Source organism: Pristiophorus japonicus, chromosome 4 (assembly GCF_044704955.1).
Source record: "Pristiophorus japonicus isolate sPriJap1 chromosome 4, sPriJap1.hap1, whole genome shotgun sequence".
Classification (NCBI taxonomy): Eukaryota; Metazoa; Chordata; class Chondrichthyes; family Pristiophoridae; genus Pristiophorus; species Pristiophorus japonicus.
In genome coordinates this window covers 273,861,217-273,880,190 of record NC_091980.1, presented here as the reverse complement: position 1 = coordinate 273,880,190, position 18,974 = coordinate 273,861,217, and the positions used below count along the sequence as shown (strand labels likewise).

At 42.7% G+C, this 18,974-nt stretch overlaps 1 protein-coding gene across 1 annotated transcript in view; it reads right to left on the bottom strand.

Annotated features, from left to right (window-relative positions):
- Nucleotides 1–573: 573 nt before the first annotated feature.
- Nucleotides 574–18,974, bottom strand: part of rin3 (Ras and Rab interactor 3) — a 166,493-nt gene continuing 148,092 nt past the window's right edge. Inside the window, exons 9-10 of the mRNA XM_070879479.1 lie at nt 15,332–15,495; nt 574–4,795 (exon numbers count right to left, since the gene is read on the bottom strand). Of these exons, the coding sequence (XP_070735580.1) occupies nt 4,484–4,795; nt 15,332–15,495 (476 nt within the window). The 3' untranslated portion in view covers nt 574–4,483. The remainder of the gene's footprint in view (nt 4,796–15,331; nt 15,496–18,974) is intronic.

Genomic DNA, 18,974 nt, shown 5'->3' with positions numbered 1-18,974 from the left:
GATTTTTAATTTTTTAACTTTTGGAAATTTGTTTTGGTGTTTTCTCCCCTGTATTTTTGGCGATATCGGCCTCGCGGTAAAGTTAGTGAAGACGGCGGTTTCCAACACAAATCCTCCAGCAATGCCGATTTTTATCAACAGGCGTATTTTTTGGCCAAATTTTTTTAAATGGCGTAATTTTTATTCTTATTTTTTTTAACAAAAATTACGTTAAAAAACAAATATCGACAGGCGGGCGAATTTCTAGCCAAAGAGTCCGACTGTTTCTGGGGGCAGAAAATAATTAATTTAGAGTAGGAGTTTTAATTTTATAACTGTATATAAACAAGAATAAATCGGATGGGGTGTAAAATGGACAACTGATTCAGTTTAGGTTAAAATGGACCCTTATGTCTCTGTATCTGACAATGTACATCATCATCATCATCATCATCATAGGCATCCCTCAAAATCCTCCTCAAAGGAGGACTTGCTTCCACTCTAAAAGTGAGTTCTTAGGTGACTGAACAGTCCAATACTGTACAGATACAAAATTGTGAGTAGCTTGAGTTTACACATTTATACTACAACTGATTGAGGAATAGTTTTATTAGTTGCATTTATGTAAACATGTAATAGTCATTTACAACACATTTCTATAAATGTACAATATATACAGGAGACATTTCCATTGCATTACTGTATGTCACTGTGCTTTTGGATTAACCACTTGAACCCAAAATCAAACAAAGAGGTGCAGTGGATGTCTCTGCGAGCATTAGGAGTTGATTCGTGATAAAGCAAAATGACAGATCAAGGAGTCAGTATAGAACCCCTCCACAGCATTGGGTTTGGGATCTAATGCCTATAGACAGTAGACTTGAAGTGATAATTTGATGCAGAATATAACAAAGGAGATCAGCTGTATTGACAAAGCTAACTTGCCACATCTCTCTTTCACTAACCTCACAGAGCATCATCCAGCCACAGACTCTTTGGTTGCCTTGTGTTCCATTTAGTGCTGCCAATTATTTAAGACAAAAATCTAGCTAAATGTAAGTCCACATTCTTGAAACTTTATTTGCCATGAAATGTATTTACAGAAAATGTCAGCCTTCGTTGTTGGTAAAAACCTTTGAAAGACGCACGGTATCTGACATACTGGCCTGTTACTATGGGTTAATAAACATTAGAATTATGTCTCAATAAACAAGTTTAATCCAGCTTAGCTGGCTAGCACCGATAATGCAGAGCATAAGGATTCTTCATTAAAATAACTGATTGACCCTTTAGCCCTGTAGGAAATGATTATGGCAGTACCTGGAAAAATATAAAACAAAAAATCATTCAACTTGTGACGGATTAGTTTGGCTCAGGAGACCAAAATCTTTGTTGAGTGGCTATTCGTCCAGCAGTTACTGTCCCTGCTATTTGTTGCATAACTTTGATGCACAACTTATGTTGGTCACCTTTATAAAAATGACCCATTACAGTACATCAATCATCTGAACAGAAGCATAAAAGCAAAGAACATCACTGTCCTGGCTTTCCTGCCATATTCAGGAATGTTTCCTTCCTGTTACACGATCTGTTGCTAAAAAAAACAACTGAGGAATTGCAGAGCTGCGTAAGCACTAATTTCACTGAGCAGCTGAGTGAGTAACTCAACACACTTTCAAACAAAGTCACAGTCTTCAGCAGTCACCTATTGCACACCTCATCCCTGCAGCATCCCCATCCCAGCACCATCCCCTCACCATGTCCATCCCCACACTCTGTCAGAATTCAGAAAAATGAGAGGTGATCTTATCGAAACATATAAGATTATGAGGGGGCTTGACAAGGTGGATGCAGAGATGATGTTTCTACTGATGGGGGAGACGAGAACTAGAGGGCATGATCTTAGAATAAGGGGCCGCCCATTTAAAACAGAGATGAGGAGAAATTTCTTCTCTCAGGGGGGTGTGGATCTGTGGAATTTGCTGCCTCAGAGAGCTGTGGAAGCTGGGACATTGAATAAATTTAAGACAGAAATAGATAGTTTCTTAAACGATAAGGGAATAAGGGGTTATGGGGAGTGGGCAGGGAAGTGGAGCTGAGTCCATGATCAGATCAGCCATGATCTTATTGAATGCCTGAGCAGACTCGAGGAGCCGTATGGCCTACTCCTGCTCCTATTTCTTATGTTCTTATGTCCATCCCCACACCATGTCCATCCCCGCAGCATCCCCATCCCCACACCATGAACATCCCCGCAGCATCCCCATCCCCACACCATGAACATCCCTGCAGCCTATCCGTCACTGCACCATCCCTGCAGCATGTGCAATGTATTATCTAGCCTTGCAGTATGTGAAATCCACCACCTGAGGATTGAGACAAATGTTGAAGCTTTTATATTTCTTTCTTTCACATTGTAATAATCACTGGGGCTGATTTTAACTGGCTGAAATTGGTGTTAACGGGGCACCAACAGCCTCAAAATGGGATCCATAGACTTACCTTCCTGTTAACACTAATGCTCCGTCATCCACCATTCTTAAAGGGGCTTTCCCATGGGCGGCTACCTGTTTCAATTGGTAGGCCTCTTTACTATGCAAATTGGGGTAATTTGACGTAGATAGGATCTCGATTAAAATTCTGAGAGCTGTATGTCCTGGCATTGAAGCAGTGGTCCTTAAAGTGCCCCTCCCAGCTCCACATCTATACAGTTGGCTGCTGATGGCCCGGGCTTGCTCCCCTCTGCTTTACCTCCCCCCTTCCTAAGGCCCCAAACCAGCAAGCTGTATCAGATGCCTGTTTGGTCGCAGCTCACCAGTTCCATTTCAATGAGGCCAGGGCCTCAGAATGGCCCCGGCCTCTTTGTTCCTGGAACAGGTGCCAGCTGGCATGATCCACCGGTCAGCTGCCCACAAATTAAAGTCTACCAGATTCATTCCAGGTATTTGTTTGAATTAAGCAGAGAGTATTACATACGTCAGACAGTTGCTTGATAATATTTTACTTTCTGATAAAGATTCATCCTGATACTTACAATCTAATGCTACCAAGTGAAATTAATAATTTTGGTAAGTGTGCATGAGCAACTTATGTTGGGGATTAGAAGTGTCGGTTCGATCATTGCTTGTTCATAAACATTCTGGTATACTGTAATAGAAAAGGACTACTTATGATAAGGAGGCTGCTCACATCATGAAGACCGCCTACTTCCACCTCTAACATCGGCCGCCTCTGCCTCTGTCTCAGCATATCTGCTACTGAAACCCTCATCCAGACTCGACTAATCCAGTGCTCTCCTGACTGGCCTCCCATCTTCCACGCTTCATAAATCTTAGCTCATCCAAAACGATGCTCTCGTATCCTAACTCGTTCACTCATCACCCTTGTGCTCAGCCGCTCCACCTAAAATTGCCTCAATTTCTAAATTCTTATCCCCATGTTCAAATTCCTACAAGGCCTCACCTCTCCTTATCTCCGTAACCTCCTCCAGCCTTACAATCATTTAAGCACTCAATGTTCCTCCAGTTCTGGCCTCTTTGCATCCCCTGCACCTTCACCCTTCCACTGATGGCCATTCCTTTACCCGTTTCAGCCCTAAGCTCTGGAATTCCCTCCTTAAAGCACTCCGCCTTTCCCCCTCTCTCCTCCTTTAAGGCGCTCCTAATAACCGATCTCTTTGACCAACCTGTCTTAATAGCCCCTTCTTATTTTTCCTATGTTAAAGGTGCCATGTAAATGCAAGTTGTTGTTGTTGTACACTGCTGTCCATCAAACTGTCTATCACTGAACTATGAATACTGAACAGCCACATCATTACCACAAGATCATAAACCAGTTTCTGGTCTGCACCATCAGTGTCAGACAGACACGTCACTACCACCCAAAAACACTTATCTTTTTCCAGAGATCAGATGAACACTCAGCACCTGAAGGCCTTATTCCCATTCTCTGTTATACTACCAAGGATTGGACCAACAGGTCCACAAAGGTCACAGAAAGCAACTTTACTACAGTTGTCGTCATCTGTGACTGAACTAAAACACTTTATGCAATCATAAAACAAAGTCTAAAACATGTGTTTTTCACACCGTCCCTTTAATGTGTTTTAATACAGTCAAATCTGTCTTTAACAGACCCTCAAATGATCCCTTTGGTGAGTTTCCATTTGCAATAATGGTCATGGGAACAGAAGTACAGCCCCAAAGACAAATGTAACTGTATTTACATTCTTTAAAAAATGTATAAATAGTAACGGTTTAAAAATAATCCAGAATATTGAAAAACAGAAATATTGAATAAATCCTAAACTAGCAACAAGAAAAATATATTGAAGCTCTGATAAAGGGTCATATCTGAAACATGAACCTATATTTCCCTTTCAGATGCTCACTGAATTGCTCTGAAGTTCCAGCATTTCTTTTCAGATTTCCAGCATTTTGTCTTTTTTTTTGGATTCTCAGAAAAAAACCCTGCAGCCTATCACTTTGCTAAGACAGAAATAAAATTAGAAAACTGGGAGGTCCTTTATGGGTGGGTTTGTACTCTGCTCTGCCTGGTTTATCTGCTTGTATATAAAGCTATAGTCTTTTTGCGGCTGGCTCTTGTGGAGGATGGACTTGAGACGGTGAGGCACTGCGTCAGCAGCCAGCTGCAGGCTCTTCTCCTCCACAATGAGATGCACGTAGTAGTGCTCGGACTCTGCGACACCAAACTTTTCCGCGCACTGACTGGATAGCTTCTCTGCGGTTGTCTCTGGGCTCACAGCAAATGTTTTGATGTTGGATCCAAGCTCTAAAAAGGACACACTCAGGAAATCCTACAAAAGGCAACAGGGATTAAAAAAAATAATTGAAAACAAATGAAGATGTGACTGTCACAAACTGCGCCAGTCCCAGCCAGTAGAGGGCACCATTCACTGTAACTAGAATAATATTACATAAAAGTCTGCCTGCGTTGCCTTTCCGACATCAAGAGTGTTCAGTCTGTCTTATTTAAAATAAAATTCTGCCCCCTTCTCCCAAAGGTGGCGCTATTTAGTGGGATATTATTTGACCGGTACCAGTGATAAACTCTAGGTAGCAGTGAGGAATGGGAAAGAAAGAAAGAAAAACTTGCATTTATATACATAAGAACATAAGAACTAGGAGCAGGAGTAGGCCATTTGGCCCCTCGAGCCTGCTCCGCCATTCAATAAGAACATGGCTGATCTGATCATGGACTCAGCTCCACTTCCCTGCCCGCTCTCCATAACCCTTTACTCCCTTATCACTCAAAAATCTGTTTATCTCTGCCTTAAATATATTCAATGGTCCAGCCTCCACAGCTCTCTGGGGCAGAGAATTCCATAGATTTACAACCCTCTGAAAGAAGAAATTTCTCCTCATCTCAGTTTTATTCGAAGACTATGTCCCCTAGTTTTAGTTTCCCCTATGTTAGCGCCTTTCACGACTACCAGACATCCCAAAGCACTTTATAGCCAATAAAGTGATTTTGAAGTGTAGTCACTGCTGCAATGTAGGAAACGCAGCAAGCTCCCACAAGGGGTATGGTAGCATAGGGGTTATGTCACTGGACTAGTCATCCAGAGGCCTGGACTAATAATCAGAGGGACATGAGTTCATAATCCCACTACGGTAGTTAGAGGAATTTAAATTCAGTTTAATAAAACTGAAAATAAAAAGCTACTATCCGTAATGATGATCTTGAAACAAATGGATTATCATAAAAACCCAACTGCTTCACTAATGTCCTTTTGGGAAGGAAATCTGCCGTCCTTACCTGGTCTGGACTATATGTGACTCCAGACCCACAGCAATGTGGTTGACTCTTAACTGCCCTCAGAAATGGTCTAGCAAGCCACTCAGTTGTACCAAACCACCACAACAAAGTCAGCACTGTGGGAGTACCTTCACTGCAGCGGTTCAAGAAGGTGGCTCACCCCCACCTTCTCGAGGGCAATAAATAGTGGCCTTTCCAGCAACACCCACATCCCAGGAACTAATCAATTTTTAAAAAGCTCCCACAAATAGCAATGTGATAATGACCAGATTAATCTGTTTTTGTCATGTTGATTGAGGGATAAATATCACCCAGGACACCAGACATAACTCCCCTGCTCTTCTTTGAAATAGTGCCATGGGATCTTTTATATCCACCTGAGAGAGAAAGAGCAGGCAGGGCCTCAGTTTAACATCTCATCCGAAAGACAGCACCTCCAACAATGCAGCACTCTCTCAGTACTGCACTGGATTGTCAGCCAAGATTTATCTTGCTGAAGTCTCTGGAGTGGGACTTGAACCTACAACCTTCTAACTCGGAGACAAGGGTGTTACCAACTGAGCCACCGATGGACACACAAATTCTGAGAGTGTTTTTTCTCTTCCCATTCCCAGGAGCTCTGATGCCAGTTTTCCTGCCCCAACCATTGCCCTGGCAGAGATCAACTAAATGAGCACAGACCGAGGAACTGAAGCTGCGACCTTGTGATCTGTGGTGCCACGTACTACACCAGTGAGTCTATCCAGATTCCATACAGCCAAATTCTATAAATGGAAATATCAAGAAACGCATATGAGGAACATATGTTTGTTATCTTAGACGTGTGCGATGTGAAATGTAATCCTAGGCTAATGCACAGATAGAGTTTCGGCAAAATCTTTTTTGCATTGTTTTGGGGAATTGAGCCTTTTGAAGACTCAGTCCAAAAAGCCAACACCCTTTGTACATAAATAATTACAAAAAAATTTGAAGATTGGGTATATAAAAAATACATATTCTCTGGATCTCCGCTTAATAACTATTAGTCCTCTAGATTGAATGCCTGTTAATGTTCCTCACTGCCATTTCCCTCTTCATGACAGCATATCTATTTTTGGCCTATCTCAAATGCTCCGTACTGTTACTGCTTCAGTTTCTGAGTTTCCATTCTCAAACTGCTGCCACATTTCTTCCAGGCTTCCACCATAACGACTATTTTCCTTTGTAATTCTAAAATAATAAATTATCTGGGACCAATATTTAACCACAAATTGTAAAGTTCTCCAGTTGTGGTTGATTGAGCCCAGCTCAAAATACTCAAATATTCTACAGTGAGACCTCAGAGGTTTCTTAAATAAATGCAATACTCATTATTTATACTAAGCAGGAAATGACATGTACATGTTCCTTAATTCAAATAAATGAAGTGCAGGAGTCAACTTGTTATATATTCATGAGACAGGCCTAGCCATAATCCCTTGTGCAACACAGTTAGTCTTTGTTGCCTCCTCATCAGGAATAGCTCACATCCGAATTGTGCCCTGGAAATCTTTCCAGGTTTAAAAGTCATCTGGAGATAATTTAACATAAAAGGTTACTGTACAAGATAAGAGCTCATGGGGTTGGAGGTAATATATTAGCATGGATAGAGGTTTGGCTAACTAACAGAAAACAGAGTCAGAATAAATGGGTCATTTTCAGGTTGGCAAACTGTAACTAGGGGGGAGGGGGGTGCCACAGGGATCAGTGCTGGGGCCTCAACTATTTACAACCTATATTAATGACTTGGAAGAAGGGATCGAGTGTAATGTAGCCAAGTTTGCTGATGGTACAAAGATAGGTGGGAAAGCAAATTGTGAAGAGGACACAAATAATCTGCAAAGGGATACAGATAGGTTAAGTGAGTGGGCAAAAAATTGGCAGATGGAGAATATTGTGGGAAAATGTGAAGTTATCCACTTCGGAATGAAGAATAAAAAAGCTAATTATTATTTAAATGGAGAGAGACTACAAAATGCTGCAGTACAGAGGAATCTGGGGGTCCTTGTGCATGAAACACAAAGTTAGCATGCAGGTACAGCAAGTAATTAGAAAGACAAATGGAATGTTGGCCTTTATTACAAGGGGGATGGAGTATAAAAGTAGGGAGGGTAGAAATTGCCCCTCGCCCGAAACGGACGCACGCAACCCATTCCACTGGTTTTTACCGCAGCTGTGCTTGAGCGAAATTCCGCTCTTTGTTGTTATTTTTTTACTTGGATCCAGAAGTCTCTCTTAATGGGGGCGGTGACTACACGAGAGGGGAGGATACACGCCGGTGACAAGTTGAGGGTGGTGCAGAGTGACCCCCCCGATGACGTCATCACGGCGCCACGTCATCACGGATCTCCCCTTCACTTAAAGGCCAGTGCCTTCGTGATTTAAAAACTTTGGTCCACTGGATCACCAGGGAGGGTTTTGGCTGGAACAGCAGCCTGGCACCCAAGAGAGGGTGCCAGGCTGCCTGATGGTGGCCCTGCCGAACCCGGGGCATAATTGTCGGGCCGACAAAAAAAACAACATGGCAGCAGCGGCAGTGCATCCTACCTTTTAAGGGAAGCCGCACTGCCATTGCAGAATGCCACAGCCTCACTGGACCACCGGGAAAAAACAGGTTTTGGTATCGCCTGGCGGGCCAAAGATTTTCAGAGGGGAATGTCGCCATCGGAGGGTACATCGGCGGTGCGCAGGGTGATGATACACTTAACCCGGATCGGCAGCACCGGAGCATTAGGAGGGGGATCGGGGCACCGCCGGAAAACCTCAGAAGGGCAGTTGGGCTATCAGCAGCCATTCCACGAAAAGTCAGCGGCCACTCCACTCCACAGTGTGGCCACTGATTTGCAGGTGGCAACAGGCCTTAAGGAGAGAGGCAATTTCGGAAGTCTTGCTACATCTGTACAGGGTATTGATGAGGCCACACCTGGAGTACTGCATACAGTTTTTGTCTCCTTATGAATGGAGGGATATATTTGCATTCGAGGCTATTCAGAGGAGGTTCACTAGGCTGATTCCTGAGATGACGGGATTGTCTTATGAAGCAAGGTTGAGCAGGTTGTGCCTATACTCAATGGAGTTTAGAAGAATGAGAGGTGATCTTATTGAAACGTATAAAATTCTGGGGGGCTGGACAGGGTAGATGCAGAGAGGATGTTTCCCCTCGTGGGGGAATCTAGAACTAGAGGGCATAGATTCAGAATGAGGGGTCGCACATTTAAAATGGAGATGAGGAAGAATTTCTTCTCTGTGTGTCATGAATCTTTGGAATTCTCTACTCCAGAGAACTGTGGAGACTGGGTCATTGAATATATTTAAGGTAGAGATAGACAGATATTTGAGCAATAAGGGGGTGAAGGGTTATGGAGAGTGGAGTTGAGATCAAGATCAGATCAGCCATGATCTTATTGAATGGTGGAGCAGGCTCGAGGGGCCAAATGGCCTACTCCTGCTCCTATTTCTTATGCTCTTATACCCCAGCACCTAAGTGTAACGGTTGCTCGACATACCCACAAAGCAGTTTGGTTTCAGCTCCTGTGCCTGTCAGTTTATTTTAGCTGTTTATCAAGTTGAACACGTGCCAACTGAATTTCTCTCAGTGCAGATTTTTCCATTACTCTGGTTCATCAAAAGATGCCGAAGTGAGGGAGAAATGCGACAATAACTTAACTGCGAACAAAACGTCTAACTCCTGAAATGGGCTGAACTGAAAACAAAGGACAAGCTTCCTGCCAAAGTCAGTGCTGATTCTGAAGGCTATCATCAAGATCACCCAAGCTGGGGATTTCCTGTGTGGATCTAAAGATCAGTAGGTCCGACCACAACACCACTGATTTCTCATATTTGTCTCTACTAATTACGAGCAATTTAGAGTTCTCCCATTCGGTCAAGCCATTGCCTTCAGTTCTCAACAAAGACTGTCACGGTTGTGCCCAGACAGGATGGCCTATTAGATAATACGGGCTAGTTCATTATGAGGTTAATGGGAAGAAACTGGAAGAACAACAGACTGCACTGTCCCAGTCTTGGAGTCCCAGGATTTCATACCTAACAGCTACCATTCCATTACAACATCTATTAAATGTGAAGGATTACTTAGACAAAGTAATGTATTTTCCCCAGGAGACTGTGGTTTTGCATCAGAACTATCTGCTCTGTCCAATTTGAAACAGTTCTTTCTTCCTCCTTCCTGTGGATTTTGAACTATGCTTATATTCATTTACACCTGTATGCAAAAGTGTTGAAAAGCACCAACATACATTAAACCTGCGTTAAATTGGAAGCTTTATTTCATGCACATGCTAACTTGATAATGAGGTTGGACATTGCACATTCTGAAACCTACATGCTACATATTATGTTGCAAATTGGTTATCCTCAGCTTGGCAGGGCACGGCATTCACGTGGCCATGATTTCATCTCCCACAGGGAATCTCTTGATATAATCAGCTTGTTTTATTTTCTGTTTCAAAAGTAAGTTCAACCCTTCGGGTGTATTTAATCTAAGCTCACAATTTGATTGGCATACTCAGCTTTGTCTTGCAATTAAACTAATTCCTGGTCAGATTATCAGCAGTGTTTCATTACTGTGTATGCTTTATAGCTTACAGATGTGCACAAGGCAGCCAATATGTTCAGACTTTGTTTTATTTAACTATATGAGGGCTGGAGCTGATGGGGACATTTCCCCCTTTGGGAAATGCTCAGTTCCCCAGTGCAGCAAAGAAGGAACGGGGGAGGAGGCCCATTGTGTCAGGTCTCTGTATCTACAGCACTGCCCTGGGATGTCTGGGGATTCCCCAAATGGGTGAAGGGAGAGCTGCTCCTACCTGCAGGCCTAGCATACAGCAACAACAACTTGTATTTATATAGTGCCTTTAACGTAGTGAAACATCCCTAGGCACTTTACAGGAGTATTATGAGATAAAATATTTGACACCTAGCCACATAAGTAGAAATTAGCGCAAGTGACCAAAAGCTTGGTCAAAAAGGTAGGTTTTAAGAACCATCTCGAAGGAGGAAAGAGAGGTCGAGAGGAATAGAAGTTTAGGCATGGAATTCCAGAGCTTAAGGCCCAGGCAATAGAAGGCACTGCCGCCAATGGTTGAGCGATTATAATCATTACAGTGAGGGGGGAGGGGCGTGCATGGCTTCCTGCATCACTTTCCTGACCTAAGTGGAGAGATGGTAAAAGAAACTTGGCAGTGGGGGCTTGCATTGAGATCCTCTGTGAACCGAAGGTTCTGAAGCCCTTCAGGGGAGCCACAAGAAAGGAGAATGCAGCAGGTACTTTTTAAAAATCTTCCTCCCTAGGACAATCTTCTGGCCTCAGAGCCTATTGGCTGCTGTTCTCCAGCAGATATGCTCTTGTTTCTACTCCCATAACTTATCAACTTTATGTACAGACCGCACCTCTTGTCTATCAATTGTTATCTCATCCAGTATCTCCACTACCTCCTTTTTCACTATGACTATGGCAGCATAGAAACATAGAAACATAGAAAATAGGTGCAGGAGTAGGCCATTTGGCCCTTCTAGCCTGCACCGCCATTCAATGAGTTCATGGCTGAACATGCAACTTCAGTACCCCATTCCTGCGTTCTCGCCATACCCCTTGATCCCCCTAGTAGTAAGGACTTCATCTAACTCCTTCTTCTTCCTTGGTGAAGACAGATGCAAAGTACTCATTTAGTACCTCAGCCATGCCCTCTGCCTCCATGCGTAGGTCTCCTTTTTGGTCCCTAATCGTCCCTATCCCTCCTCTTACTACCCATTTATATGTCTATAGAAGACTTTTGGATTCCCTATTATGTTACTCTCTCTTTGCCCCTCTTATTTTCTTTTTCACTTCCTCTCTTAACTTTCTATATTCAGCCTGGCTCTCACTTGTATTCTCAACTTGACATCTGTCATACGTGCTCTTTTTCAGCTTCATCTTACTCTCTATATCTTTCGTTATCGTGGGAGCTCTGGCTTTAGTTGCCCTACCGTTGCCCCTTGTGGGAATATACCTCGACTGTACCTGAACCATCTCCTCTTTAAAGGCAGCCCATTGTTTGATTACAGTTTTGTCTGCCAATCTTTGATTCCAATTTACCCTATCCAGATCCGTTTTGAACCCACTGAAAATTGCCATCACGCCAATTAAGTATTTTTACTCTAGATTGCTCCCTGTGCTTTTCCGTAGCTAATTAAACATTATGATACTATGATCACTGTTTCCTAAATGTTCCCCTACTGACACTTGCTCCACTTAACCCATTTCCCAGAACCAGATCCTGCAATACCTCCTTCCTTGTTGGGCCAGAAACATACTGATCAAGCAAGTTTTCCCCATCTCTGCCCTTTCCACTATTACTGTCCCAGTCTATATTAGGATAATTGCTGTCCCCATCACCAGTATTCTTTTTCAGCCTCACAATCCCACAAGATGTCTGCGCTCCTCAAATTCTGGCCTCTTGAACATCCCTCACTATAACAGCTTAACCATCGGTGGACCTGCCTTCAGTTTGTGGGCCCTAAGCTCTGGAACTCCCTCCCTAAACCTCTACGCCTCTCTACCTCTCTTTCCTTCTTTAAGACGCTTGTTAAAACCTACCTCTTTAAACAAGCTTTTGATCATCTGCCTTAATTTCTTCTGTGGCTCAGTATCAAATTTATCTGTTTACAACACTGTTGTGAAGTGCCTTGGGACGTTTTACTATGTTATGCTTAAATCTTGCTTGACAAATCTTCTAGAGTTTTTTGAGGATGTAACTAGTAGAGTGGACAAGGGAGAACCAGTGGATGTGATGTATTTGGACTTTCAAAAGGCTTTTGACAAGGTCCCGCACAAGAGATTGGTGTGCAAAATTAAAGCACATGGTATTGGGGGTAACGTACTGATGTGGATAGAGAACTGGTTGGCAGACAGGAAGCAGAGAGTCGGGATAAACAGGCCCTTTTCAGAATGGCAGGCAGTGATTAGTGGGGTGCTGCAGGGCTCAGTGCTGGGACCCCAGCTATTTACAAAAAACATCAATGATTTAGATGAAGGAATTGAGTGTAATATCTCCAAGTTTGCAGATGACATTAAGCTGGGTGGCGGTGTGAGCTGTGAGGAGGATGTTAAGAGGCTGCAGGGTGACTTGGACAGGTTAGATGAGTGGACAAATGCATGGCAGATGCAGTATAATGTGGATGAATGTGAGGTTATCCACTTTGGTGACAAAAACATGAAGGCAGAATATTATCTAAATGGCGGCAGATTAGGAAAATGGGAGGTGCAACGAGACCTGGGCATCATGGTACATCAGTCATTGAAGGTTGGCATGCAGGTGCAGCAAGCGGTGAAAAAGGCAAATGGCATGTTGGCCTTCATAGCGAGGGGATTTGAGTATAGGAGCAGGGAGGTCTTGCTGCAGCTGGAGAGGGCCTTGGTAAGGCCTCACCTGGAATATTGTGTTCTGTTTTGGACTCCTAATCTGAGGAAGTACGTTCTTGTTATTGAGGGAGTGCAGCAAAGGTTCACCAGACTGATTCCCGGGATGGCAGGACTGACATATGAGGAGAGACTGGATAGACTGGGCCTGTATTCACTGGAGTTTAGAAGAATGAGAGGGGATCTCATAGAAACATATAAAATTCTGATGGGACTGGACAGACTTGATGCAGGAAGAATGTTCCCGATGTTGGGGGAGTCCAGAACCAGGGGTCACAGTCTAAGGATAAGGAGTAAGCCAATTAGGACCGAGATGAGGAGAAACTTCACCCAGAGAGTTGAATTCTCTTCCACAGAGAGTTGTTGATGCCAGTTTGTTAGATATATTCAAGAGGAAGTTTGATATGGCCCTTCTAGCTAAAGGGATCAAGGGGTATGGAGAGAAAGCAGGAAAGGGGTACTGAGGTGAATGATCAGCCATGATCTTATTGAATGGTGGTGCAGGCTCGAAGGGCCAAATGGCCTACTCCTGCACCTATTTTCTATGTTTCTATGTTAAAGGTGCTATATAAATAAAAGTTATTATTATTACTCCACAGTATAAATGCAGCTAAAATCCCCTTTTGTTTAACCTTTGACAACATATAGGTGACAACAAAAATATGCCTTTGTGGGAAAGAATTTGAGGAAGAAGAAAGAAAGCTTAAAGAAATCCTTTGCTCATTTAGTCAAAACATTTTCTGTTCCTCTTTGGTCCCTCCATGCCCTGAGTCATCCCTTGTTTAAAATTATATAGAAACTTAAGAATCCAAAATAAGAAAAGGCCATTTAGGTTAGCAAGCCTACTTGTTTCAACTGACCATCTACAATTAGTTGTGGTCCTTCCACACTTTACTGAAGTTCCAGAGGAAGGGGAGTAAACTCTAGATTGCTCCCTGTGTTTTTCCGTAGCTAATTAAACCTTATGATACTATGATCACTGTTTCCTAAATGATCCCCTACTGACATTTGCTGCACTTGACCCATCTCATTCTCCAGAACCAGATCCAGCAATGCCTCCTTCCTTATTGGGCCAGAAACATACTGGTCAATCAAGTTTTCCTGAACACACTTCAGAAATTCAATTATGTAGGTTTTTCAGAAATGTGTTCATGATGTCAGCTGTGGCTCAGTGGGTGTCTCTTGTTTCTGAGTTTGAAGGTTGTGGGTTCATAGTCCCACTTCAGAGACTTGTGCACAAAAATCTAGGCTGACAGTCCAGTGCAGTACTGAGGAGAGCTGCACTGTTGGAGGTGCTGTCTTTCGAATGAGCTGTTAAACTGAGGCCCCGTCTGCTCTCTCAGGTGGACGTAAAATATCCCATGGCACTATTCCGAAGAAGAGCAGGGAAGTTATCCCCGATGTCCTGGCCAATATTTATCCCTCAACCAACATAAAAAAGATTATCTGGCCATTATCACATTGCTATTTGTGGGACCTTGCTGTGCGCAAATTGGCTGCTGCATTTCCCACATTACAACACTTCAAAAAAAAAGTACTTCATTGGCTGTAAAGCACTTTGAGATGTCTGGTGGTCATGAAAGGCGCTATATAAATGCAAGTCTTTCTTTATTCTTTTCTTTATGATCCCCAAAATAGTCAAGTAAACTACATTGAGATGTTAACCCAAATTTATTGAAGCCATGGATGGAATTCAAGAGATGACAATTCCACAGTTTCAATAGGACTGGATCCACAACATTCCAAATATTAATTTAATAAGTTGTTAATCAACATAGTATTAACTAAATTTATTGGACTCAGTCCCATATATTTCCTTGTGTCTGAGGTAATCAAATCAGGCAGTGGGCAACTCAAAATTATTTCCAGGTCCCTCTCAATGCTGCTTTCGAACTGCCATCTGAGATATGGATGTGAACATTGGTGAGTTGAATTGACCTCCAACTTCTCCTCCCCTCGTTCTGTGGCAAATATTCTTATTTATGTTAGACAGATGAGGACTGAGGTTGTTGAAGGCTCTGCCACCGGTGGTTACAGGGCAATAATGTACTCTCGACTTATTATACCATGATCTCAGATGCATTCTATTTGCGATTCCTTTTATTCATGATGTTAAAGTGCCTCTGTTGTGACACTGACCTGCATTGATGACCTGGACACTCGTTTCATGTTCAGTGTTCTCCTCCGTTGCCATTGGTGGATTGAGTCCTGGATCTCGTGACTGAGTTGGCGAGTGACAGTTTGTTTATCATAGTGTTTGATATGTTCTAATGCGCCATAGGTAGTTGTTAAATAGTAATATCCTGAAACAGAGCAAAGTCCATTAACTCACACTGTTTACTGTTTATATTAATGAAGGATGTGATGCAGCATAGAATAATTGTGTTATTTATCTGCCATGTTATTTGTAGTTAAAACATAGAACTGTGATAATCATCTATCGATCAAAACAATCAATACTACTGATGCATTCATTTAGTTTCTTCTATTTTATTGAATGAACACTTTTACTCTAATTTTCTCTTTATATATGTATATATATATATTTATATAGACAGTTGTATGTCTTAACTTAAAGTTCTAAGCTGTTATTCTTTTCATCGTATTGAGATTCTGTATTTTGCACAGTAACTACCCAGAGAAATTATCCATAGTAACTACCCATAGCAATGACTCACAGTAACTACCCAGAGCAATTACCCACAGTAACTACCCAGAGTAATTACCCACAGTAACTACCCAGAGTAATTACCCACATGAACTACCCACAGTAATTACCCACAGTAACTACACAGAGTAATTACCCACAGTAACTACCCACAGTAATTACCAACAGTAACTACCCAGACTAACTACTCACAGTAACTACCCACAGTAATTACCCAGAGTAACTACCCAGAGTAATTACCCACAGTAATTACCTACAGTAACTAGCACAGTAATTACCCACAGTAACTACCCAGAGTAATGACCCACAGTGACTAGCCACAGTAATTACCCACTGTAACTACCCACAGTAACTACCCACAATAATTGCCTACAGTAACTACCCACAGCAATTACCCACAGTAACTACCCAGAGCAATTACCCACAGTAATTACCCACAGTAATTACCCAAAGTAATTACCCACCGTAACTACCCATAGTAACTACCCACAGTAACAACCCACAGTAATTAACCACAGTAACTACCCGGAGTAATTACCCACAGTAACTACCCGGAGTAATTACCCACAGTAATTACCCACAGTAACTACCCACAGTAACTACCCACAGTAACTACCCACAGTAATTACCCACAGTAACTACCCAGAGTAATTACCCACAGGAACTACCCAGAGTAATTATCCACAGTAACTACCCACAGCAATGACCCACAGTAACTACCCACAGTAATTACCCACAGTAACTACCCACAGTAATTACCCACAGTAACTAGCCAGAGTAATTACCCACAGTAACTACCCACAGTAATTACCCACAGTAACTACCCACAGTAATAACCCACAGTAACTACCTGGAGTAATTACCCACAGTGACTACCCACAGTAATTACTCCACAGTAACTACCCACAGTAATTACCCACAGTAACTACCCAGAGTAATTACCCACAGTAACTACCCAGAGTAATTACCCACAGTAACTACCCACAGTAATTACCCACAGTAACTACCGGAGTAATTACCCCCAGTAACTATCCACAGTAATTACCCACAGTAATTACCCCCAATAACTACCCGGAGTAATTACCTACAGTGACTAGCCACAGTAATTGCCTACAGTAACTACCCAGAGCAATTACCCACAGTAACTACCCACAGTAATTACCCACAGTAACTACCCGGAGTAATTACCCACAGTAATTACCCACAGTAACTACCAACAGTAATTACCCACAGTAACTACCCACAGTAATTACCCACAGTAATTACCCACAGTAATTACCCACAGTAACTACCCACAGCAATCACCCACAGCAATCACCCACAGTAATTACCCACAGTAATTACCCACAGTAATTACCCACAGTAATTACCCACAGTAATTACCCACAGTAATTACCCACAGTAACTACACAGAGTAATTACCCACAGTAACTACCCACAGTAATTACCCACAGTGACTACCCACAGTGACTACCCACAGTAACTACCCAGAGTAATTACCCACAGTAATTACCCACAGTAACTAGCACAGTAATTACCCACAGTAACTACCCAGAGTAATGACCCACAGTGACTAGCCACAGTAATTACCCACTGTAACTAGCAGAGTAACTACCCACAGTAACTACCCACAGTAATAACCCACAGTAACTACCCGGAGTAATTACCCACAGTGGCTAGCCACAGTAATTACCCACAGTAACTACCCAGAGTAATTACCCACAGTAACTACCCACAGTAATTACCCACAGTAACTACCCACAGTAACTACCCACAGTAACTACCCACAGTAACAACCCACAGTAATTACCCACAGTAACTACCCAGAATAATTACCCACAGTAACTACCCGGAGTAATTACCCACAGTAATTAACCACAGTAACTACCCACAGCAATTACCCACAGAAATCACCCAGAGTATTTACCCACAGTAACTACCCACAGTAACTACCCACAGCAATGACCCACAGTAACTACCGAGAGTAATTACCCACAGTAACTACCCAGAGTAATTACCCACAGGAACTACCCAGAGTAATTACCCGCAGTAACTACACAGAGTAATTACCCACAGTAACTACCCACAGTAATTACCCACAGTGACTACCCAGAGTAATTACCCACAGTAATTACCCACAGTAACTAGCACAGTAATTACCCACAGTAACTACCCAGAGTAATGACCCACAGTGACTAGCCACAGTAATTACCCACTGTAACTAGCAGAGTAACTACCCACAGTAACTACCCACAGTAACTACCCACAGTAATAACCCACAGTAACTACCCACAGTAATAACCCACAGTAACTACCCGGAGTAATTACCCACAGTGGCTAGCCACAGTAATTACCCACAGTAACTACCCACAGTAATTACCCACAGTAACTACCCACAGTAATTACCCACAGTAACTACCCAGAGTAATTACCCACAGTAACTACCCACAGTAATAACCCACAGTAACTACCCGGAGTAACTACCCGGAGTAACTACCCACAGTAATTACCCACAGCAATTACCCACAGTAACTACCCAGAGCAATTACCCACAGTAACTACCCAGAGTAATTACCCACAGTAACTACCGACAGTAATTACCCACAGTAACTACCGGAGTAATTACCCCCAGTAACTATCCACAGTAATTACCCACAGTAATTACCCCCAATAACTACCCGGAGTAATTACCCACAGTGACTAGCCACAGTAATTGCCTACAGTAACTACCCAGAGCAATTACCCACAGTAACTACCCACAGTAATTACCCACAGTAACTACCCGGAGTAATTACCCACAGTAATTACCCACAGTAACTACCAACAGTAATTACCCACAGTAACTACCCACAGTAATTACCCACAGTAATTACCCACAGTAATTACCCACAGTAACTACCCACAGCAATCACCCACAGCAATCACCCACAGTAATTACCCACAGTAATTACCCACAGTAATTACCCACAGTAATTACCCACAGTAATTACCCACAGTAACTACACAGAGTAATTACCCACAGTAACTACCCACAGTAATTACCCACAGTGACTACCCACAGTGACTACCCACAGTGACTACCCACAGTAACTACCCACAGTAACTACCCACAGT